At 31.0% G+C, this 9,179-nt stretch overlaps 1 protein-coding gene across 2 annotated transcripts; it reads right to left on the reverse strand.

Moving 5' to 3' along the window:
* Positions 1-1,470: 1,470 nt before the first annotated feature.
* On the reverse strand, positions 1,471-8,289 carry LOC132719683 (coiled-coil domain-containing protein 113-like). 2 transcript variants are annotated; one of them, XM_060703497.1, is made up of 9 exons: positions 8,135-8,289; positions 6,110-6,410; positions 5,645-5,800; positions 5,311-5,391; positions 4,730-4,885; positions 4,225-4,332; positions 3,724-3,879; positions 2,988-3,126; positions 1,471-1,811 (listed from the first exon to the last, which is right to left on the reverse strand). In XM_060703497.1, exons 1-9 carry the CDS (start codon positions 8,242-8,244, stop codon positions 1,759-1,761), a joined length of 1,260 nt encoding a protein of 419 aa, XP_060559480.1. In that variant the 5' UTR covers positions 8,245-8,289; the 3' UTR covers positions 1,471-1,758. The 2 variants fall into 2 exon arrangements, with proteins under 2 accessions (XP_060559480.1, XP_060559481.1); XM_060703498.1 differs by lacking the exon at positions 2,988-3,126.
* Between the last annotated feature and the right edge of the window lie 890 nt (positions 8,290-9,179).

Genomic DNA, 9,179 nt, shown 5'->3' on the forward strand with positions numbered 1-9,179 from the left:
CTTGTGAACACCAAAAGTACATATTTCACTCTTGGCTGCGCCACTCGTGAAATATACCTTTTGGGCTCACTTGTTGAAATATATTCCAATCTTACACTAATCTAAACAAATATCCTCTATGCCTTTCTACTTTTCTTACAGGGTACAACATGATTGACTGTGAAAATAGCCATTGCTTTTGTATAGAGTAAAATAATTTAACCTGTGCCCGTTCCTAAATGTAGGACATTATAAAAGATGTGATTGAACATAAAGAAACTGGGGTTTCACCAACATTTATATAAATATAACATGTTAACAGACAAGAAACAGGAAAATCAATTATAAGTGTTCTTTATTCATAATCAAACATCTCTATATGACTTGAAACAATTTATAAAACATCTCATGGGAACAAATGAATTGTTCAAACAATATGATATAATTTGTAAATGCATTTATTCTCTCCAAACATCAAATTCATTCAACTTGTTTATGTTTTATTTGTGATGATACAAAACAGGCAAGCTTACTGATTAAGTTTGTGTATATTAGTTTCCTACATGGTACACAGACAACAAGTATAAACTTCTCATACAGTATTTTTATTTTGTCCTGAATCAATCTGTTCCAGATTTAAAGTGAAAATACTTGTGTGGAAAATGAAACATTGACATTCACTGTATATAATACTGATAATTGATAATAAGATTTATTATACAGTTTCTGACAAACTTTAATAACCATATCATACTTCATACTAACTGTTAAATAGATAAACCCTTTCATAAACTATATTCTTATGAAGAACAATACACATTCAAATATAAATAGAAAATATAAATGTTATAGTTACCAACTAAAATAATACCCAATATAAACATGAAGTTCAATGTCAGATAGTAACATCTGTTTACAGCAGAATAATTGTCACTGTTGTCATTGTTGGTAATTGTTGCAATAAAGGCATAAGTTTTCTTGTAATTTTATAAATCAAGTAGATATGTTATGTTTTAAATTCAACTCACTGTTGATGGTCACAAGATGTATATACAAATGTCATTGGAAAAAAACTGGCAGTTTTTTTTAAAGAAAAGATCAACATTAAATGATCTGTAATTGTAAAGGCTGTTTCCAATACAAACTTTATTCATTCTTTTATTCATATTATACATTTTCAATACGAAATTTCATAGAATTCAATAAATTTTGTGATTAAAATATTTTTCTCAAAGATGAGTATAGTGTACATATGATACAGAAGATATAAATGGACATTATGATATAATTTAAAACATTATTTGGACTAATCACAACAAAAATCTACAATTAAAGTTTTTGCACTGCAACCAAAATCAGTTGTGTTTTCTTTTATTACTGTAATGTATTATAAACTGCACTTATTATTGACTGTCCTCTCTTTGATTGTGAGAAATATCTTTGATTAGAAGATATCAGAAAAGATCACAGCGTGAAAGTAACTTTATCAGAGTTTGTTGTTATATTTATGACTAAATAATAACATGAAGTTGATGAATAAAACCTGATGATGATATAAATGTAAATGATATCAAATGGGAAATAAAGGAAAAATGCCAACATATCAAACAAAAAAATCACAGACTTTATTATCAACAGAAACATAATTATATACAAAGGATAATCATTATATTGTGATGCGGTATTAAAGTTATGTACATTATAATCATATATATTTTGTAAATGTAATAAGGTAAAATAAATCAATGAGCTTCCATCATGTGGAACTGATTTGCCATTTCATGGCTGATCTTCATTTGCTGCCAGGTCTTTCTGTGTGTCTTTAAAGCCATCTGAAATATCACATGTACACCAAATTAATGCCACATAAATTGAGTAGATAATAAATGCTAATTTATACAATTAATGTTAACCCATCACCTGTTGAAATCAGGCCTTAACCTGCTAGAATCAGGCCATAACCTGCTAGAATGGGGCCTAAACCCACTAGAATTGGGCCTTAACCTGCTAGAATCAGACCTAAACCTGCTAGAATGGGGCCTAAACCCACTAGAATTGGGCCTTAACCTGCTAGAATCAGGCCTTAACCTGCTAGAATGGGGCCTAAATCCCCTAGAATTGGGCCTTAACCTGCAAGAATCAGGCCTAAACCTACTAGAATGGGGCCTAAACCCACTAGAATTGGGCCTTAACCTGCAAGAATCAGGCCTAAACCTACTAGAATGGGGCCTAAACCCACTAGAATTGGGCCTTAACCTGCAAGAATCAGGCCTAAACCTACTAGAATGGGGCCTAAACCCACTAGAATTGGGCCTTAACCTGCAAGAATCAGGCCTAAACCTACTAGAATGGGGCCTAAATCCCCTAGAATTGGGCCTTAACCTGCAAGAATCAGGCCTAAACCTGCTAGAATGGGGCTAGGGCCTAAACCCACTAGAACTGGGCCTTAACCTGCTAGAATCAGGCCTTAACCTGCTAGAATGGGGCCTAAATCCCCTAGAATTGGGCCTTAACCTGCAAGAATCAGGCCTAAACCTACTAGAATGGGGCCTAAACCCACTAGAATTGGGCCTTAACCTGCTAGCATTGGGCCCTAAGCTACTAGAAACTCGCTTTAACCTGTTGGGCTTGAATCAGGTCATTACCTGATAGATTCGGGCCTTTCGGGCCTTTACCCACTAGAACCGAACCTTAAACTGCTAGAATGGGACCTTTACTGGCTAAAATGTGAGGTAAACTTGCTAGAAACCCCACTTCAACCTACTGGAATCAGGCCTTAAACTGTGCATCTGTGCAGTCTGACCAGACTCTATACTGTAGGCAAACTAACTTGAAATTTTCATCTAGATAAATCCAAAAATGAGACTTGACAATTCTCAAGATGGAAGCTGGAAAAGTCCATTTAAGAAATTCCGCAGGTAAAGGATAAAATTGAATCCATCTACACAATCATGTCGTTCTCCAACTTTGTATAAATCATATTTTAGATACAGAAAGTTTTAACCAACCTCTCCTTTCCTCATGATTTATCTTGATTATTTGCTGTTGCCTAAAATTCCACCTCCCACTCCATGGTTGGAATACCATTTTCCTACTTTCTTCCACCCTTATACCTCCCCACAACTTCCTACACTGTTTTAGTGTAAGCTTTAACCCCAAAACATGCAAAAGTAGGAATATTGTAATTAATTATATATGTTATGTGACTTTAAACAAGTAAGTATAACCTGTTAGTCAGACAAGGACCATGCTGTATTGTTCTTACTTCATTAAGAGGAATGATGAAATAAAAAACTATGTTGAAGTGACCATAAAGAAGCAAATGACCTTCAAGACTTGAGAAATATTAACTTTTGAATATCTGTAGCTGACTAACATCTTATCCAGAAAATTTCCAAATTAAACATTAATTTATAATTTAGTCATAATCCATGTTAAGTTATGGGTCATTGATAGAAAACCTTTAAAATATGATTGTGAATTAAGTTTCAGTTGAATATCTTTAATGGATATAAGAGATATAAAAGTGCATACAACAACAGAAGTTAACACCTGATAGAGTAGGATAGCCTGCTACAAACCAAACACTATTCTTGAAATAATTATGGCAAATATACCAGAGTACTTAAACTCAAAATATGACAATTGTTTATATCTATGACAATTCTATATCAAATATTTTTCTGCAATTTTCAATTTCAAGATTAATTTGACATAAATCATCTAGTATGGAAATTTACTTACGTCAGCTATTTCAACTTTCCTTTCCCAACTTTTTACTTTTTTCTGTATTTCGTACAAATCTGCTTTCTCAGAGACATACTCCATCACTTCAGGTACACGATAATCCGCTAACTGTTGACGTAATTTACGATTTCTCTTTTCAGCTTTTGACCGCTCCTGCAAATAAGGATGACTTGAATTTCAAATTTCACACTTTCATAGCTTTTATATTTGCTGAAGAATTTTTTTCTAAATTGCATGTAAATTTTATATACATGTTAGTATTAATCATTTCAAGTTAGTCCAAATACTAGTTTTCAATCTGAATATTGAAAGATATGATAACTTTGTATAACTTCAGACAAAACTTACATGTACATTATATTTAAAATTCTAATAACGTATAATCAATTCTGAAGACATTTTATAAACTTTTAAAATAAATAACATAATACAATACTTTTTAAAATCTAACAATCTTATTATTGTATTAAAACAGAAAGTTATGAGAATTTTACTTACAGCTTCAACAACTGTAGTTTCGGCATCAATTCTAGTCAATAAATCAGCCCTCGATGTAATCTCAGACTTTAACCTCTCAGACTCTAGTGTCAATGTTGATAATTTTTTCTGTAATATTTGAAGTTCTTATAAAATATACAGGTACATAGAAATTTAAAGGCTATAAGTTCAAATATACAAAGGTAAGAAATAGTATTTATTTATCTATTTATTTATTTACTGGTATCAAAGACTTCGTAAAGATTACAAATTATATATCAAACAGATAAAAAGGAGAAAAAAGAAAAAAAGACACAAAATGAAAAATAAAACCAAAACAGAGCCTTTAATTTCACGATGGAAATCTTGTCAAATGTGTATTGGATATCATTATATTCATGTATATATTTTCTACATTTAATGCGTGTATTACATGCACAAATACAGCCAGACAGAAATAAAATGTGTATCAGACTAGAGTGTGATCTGGAACAAGGTATATATATGTATATAGTCATATAATTACCTTGTATGAGTTGAGTACTTGTATTGTGGTACCAGCCATCTGTTTTAGTCTCAACAAGTCCTGGTTCCTCTCGTCTATTTTCTCTAAATACTGCTGGTTCTCAATTCTCAGCTGATTAAAATCGACTTCATGTAACACTTCACCCATCTCCTCTTTCTGTAAAATTATGTTTCATCAATTTATGACATGTTTCATCAATGAAATTATTATAGATTAAGTTTACTTCCTAAAATATGATGTGTCTCAAGTTATTTTTTGACAGTTGTATTCAGCACATCATTGGCAAATGACATCACTTATAAAACATGGTAAATGTAAACACTCTGTTTCTTAATATTTCTAAATTACTGTATAAATCTACTCAATCATGTTTATTAAATCTACTAAATACATTTGTATCATGTTCTATAAATGTACTTGGTCATGTTCTATAGGGTTAATCACATTCTACAAATCTACTCAAATCACTTAAAACATGGTAACACATACATATAACTTTTCAAACATTGTTGTAAGCAAGATTTAACTTGAAATCAACTGAATTGTAAAGAAATACGAAAAATATATCAAATATCACAAACCTGTTTTAGTTGAAGGTGTAGCTTTTTCTTCTGAACTTTCAAAGTAGAATTTTTCAATCTTAACTTTTCAATCAAAGTATCCTGAAAGAAATTGTTGAACAAACTGTAACATTTGTTTTTAATCATCATAATTACAAATATGAACACAAATAAGTAACTTACAAATTTACATAGTGATATTACATGAAAAAAAGTGAATAAACATGATATAGTATGCATAAATTAATTTTAAGCCATTAATTTATGATATCTTAGTTACAAAAATAATATAATGTATGGTTAAAGAGAAATAATTTAATCACAGGAGTAAACTATAGTGTAAACAATATCATACCCTGGATCGTATTTTATCATCAAAGTATCTAACAATCTTTTCAGCTACAACTTTTCCAGACGACTGGTTGACTGCACCTTTCATTATATCTCTGTCAAACTCATAAGACTCCTTCTTAGTTTCTGCTAGTCTAAGATCAGCTTCCTCCATTATTGCCTGTAGAATTGATTAAAACTTTGTTAACTTAATAACATTCAAAATATATAGATATCTTAAAATTCTAGTATGTTAACTTACTCAGTCACAATTTAATAAACTATTAAAAACTTTACATCTGACTTTAAAAAGAAAAGTAAACATTGCATGCACTGTTTTAATTTATCTCTTACTTTTTGAAATGTTTATTGTAATGCTACAATATATTGAAAATCAAAGCAGTGAAAGATTTACTAGTTAATATAATATGTCAAATTAGTAACTGTCTGTCATACAATTATTTTCTAAACAACTCAAAGAAAGATATACCTTGTATAGATCAAGGACTTTTTCAGACTCTTCCTTCAGTTTATCAATCTCTTCTCTCAGTTCATCAATTTCTCTTTGGGCAATGTCACATTTTTGTTCTGCTGTGAGCCGCAGGGATTTATCAATGTTACTACTGCGTGACTTGGACCTTTTTCTATCAACTCTACGAACAAGATCTTGTGAAGACTGTGATGGTGTGGCACCAGGGCCAGCTGCTGCTCCAGCTCCATCCTTTGGTTCAACACGTTTGAGGTATTTCTCAAACATTTGCGTTTCTGTAAGAAGGACTTCATTGGCACGCCTGTAATTTTAGATGGCACATTTGTTTTTCCTCAAACACAAATTGATAATTATTAAACACCAACACTGCTTAAATTTATACATTAGTACTGCTGAAGCTATATAGGCTCACTATTAACTAAATATTACTAACTAAAACACTTGTGATACAAACATTATACAAGATAAGCCCAAGTCCTCAGACTGCAGGTCAAACACACTAAAATATAAAACTTACTGATGGCCAGACAGTTGGGGTTCAATTCTCTTGTGAATTTGGAAGTGAAGATTTGAAAATGAGGAAGTATTGCATTTCACAATAGCAGAATTTCAAGTTAAATATTTATTATCATAATTATTTAATTATAATTATATAAATAAAGTAGATACACAAAACAGTGAAAAAAGCAACAAACATTATGTTAGCTGGCTTAAATTAAGCCATTTAAGATATAAAGTTATAAATCATCAACAAGGTAGAGTTTGTTCAATAACTTTTAATAAAATTATGCCATTGACAGCAGGTAAAACATACAAGTTAATCATAGATATTAAAATAGGAGAACATTTTTACAATAAACAACATTTATATTTTTTTAAATTTTACATCCAATCCTTGCTGCTTATACAAAAAAAGAAGAAAAGAAATACATGAAATATTGGTTTTTTATTTCATTTTCATTTTGCTACACCCGTCTCCCTAACATCACACCATGGCCATCCCTTGTGTTACAAGAAATACAGGTTATTCACAACAACTTCAGACTATCATAAATTCTCCTTCTTATCTAGGACAGTATACCACTGGAACCACCTACCCTCTGCAGTTGCCCTACTCCTTACTCAGAGCAGTTTAGTGCAGCCATAGCTTGCAATGAACATGTAGTTTTCCAGCCCCGTTTTTTACATTTTTAATATTCTTCTTACATTTTTAATATTCTTCTTTTATCCTCATTTTAAACAACTACTTTTAACTTTCTTGCGATTTTGATGGGCAGTCATGTACTCGAGAGGGGTTTCACAGTTATGGAAGATAGATTATGTGACTGTTACCATACATGTAGGCCTATGTTTGATGCTGGGTAGGCCATGATAAATATACATAGGCAAGGATCAATCTAGCCCAATAAATTGTGAGCCAAGGCTTTTAATCATATCTACATCTACAGGATACTGCTTAACAATCAATTCTGATTATGACTAGCAGGCGCATTGTCAGGAAACTGTTAATTAATTAAAGACATTATTTATATGCAAATTTAAAAGGATAAAGAGTAAAAGTCATATCTACGCCATAATATGACAGTCAACATTTGCGACAAATGCCTCATAATAATATTCAGTATTGGAAAAAAAAGTTAAATAGACATTTATAGTTGATCTACCGCTACCTTGTAAATATCAACATCTATGTAGATCTAATATCAGTTTGTAAAATCGGTAGGTCTTGCAGTCGAAATATTAATACTACATGTAGGAGTGTTTTACCGCTTCCTAGTCCTGCTTTTTGGCAAAGCAACTTTAGCAAGCCCCTAACGTGTAATATATTGCCTTTATTGGACTACCCGCTTCCTTGCTCATTTCTCTTCAATTTTCACTTGCTACTATTTTGTACTAAACTAATTTCTAAATGTCTGAAATTTATGATGTCAAACTGTCTCACTGATAAAAAATGTTCCGACTGAACAGCTGTTCAATCAATATTAAAGTAACAATCAAACACAAATATATACAGGAATAACTTACTGCGTGTCTTCAACAAGTTGATATAATTGTTCGTCTGTTAAATCCTGTAACGGATCGTCTCCAGCCTCATTACTTGTGTCGTGAGTATCAACACTTTCCGTGTCCGCCATCTTGCTTGTTGTGTTGCTATTGACAACATCCGGGTTCTTCAGTATACGATTCGTACTAATAATATGTCGTGCTTTTGTATATTCGTACCATTATTCAATAGAAAAGTATTTAAATCGAAATATCGTATTTTTTCAGAAGTTTTGTAAACAAAAAATACCATGGTCTTATTAAATTTTTCTAAAGTTTTACGTATTGGTTTTTGAAAATAATATTTTATGTACGTTGACATTGTTGTTAAATTGGATTAGGGTCTAAGACCAATCGCAACGGTAATGTAACGATTCGCCACACTAACGATTCGCCACATAACGATTCGACACAGAGTAATAACGATTCGCCACAGTTAAATAACGATTCGCCACGTGCTCAAGTACAAACTTGTTCACACCTGTTTTCAAATTGTTGATGGAACACTTTTTTATATTATATATTTCATTTGTAAATAAATAAATTACACTGAATAAAGCTTTTATTGAATAAAAAAACACACGAAAACCAGATACTTTATTAACAAAATTACATAACACATTTTATAACTTCGTTATTGATATAAACTGGAAAAATATACTAACAACTTTTATAGAATAAAAACACATGAAAATAAATATTTTATTACCAAAATTACATCACACATTGTAGATGAGAAAAACTTCGTTATTCCAGGTACGTATATTAACACACGTACCTGGTTATTCATATAAACTGGAAAATTATACGAAAACAGCTTTTATTGAATAAAGACACATGAATATTTTATTACCAAAATTACATTACACATTGTAGATAAGTTAAACTTCGTTATTTATATATACATTGTACTGGAAAATTAAAAGAAAACAGCTTTAATTGAATAAATGACAAAAAATATATTTTATTACCAAAATTACATTACACGTTTTAGATAAGTTATTTATATAACTAACATATTTTATTA

Source organism: Ruditapes philippinarum, unplaced genomic scaffold, assembly GCF_026571515.1.
Source record: "Ruditapes philippinarum isolate M1 unplaced genomic scaffold, ASM2657151v2 ctg2668_1_1_1_1, whole genome shotgun sequence".
Classification (NCBI taxonomy): Eukaryota; Metazoa; Mollusca; class Bivalvia; order Venerida; family Veneridae; genus Ruditapes; species Ruditapes philippinarum.

Coding starts and splice junctions, on each gene's coding strand:
- LOC132719683 (XM_060703497.1), bottom strand. CDS start 8,244: ATGGCGGACACGGAAAGTGTTGATACTCACGACACAAGTAATGAGGCT. Junction 5,392..5,644: donor ATGATAAAATACGATCCAGG/GTATGATATTGT, acceptor AATTTCTTTCAG/GATACTTTGATTGAAAAGTT. Junction 1,812..2,987: donor AAATCATGAGGAAAGGAGAG/GTTGGTTAAAAC, acceptor GTGATATTTCAG/ATGGCTTTAAAGACACACAG.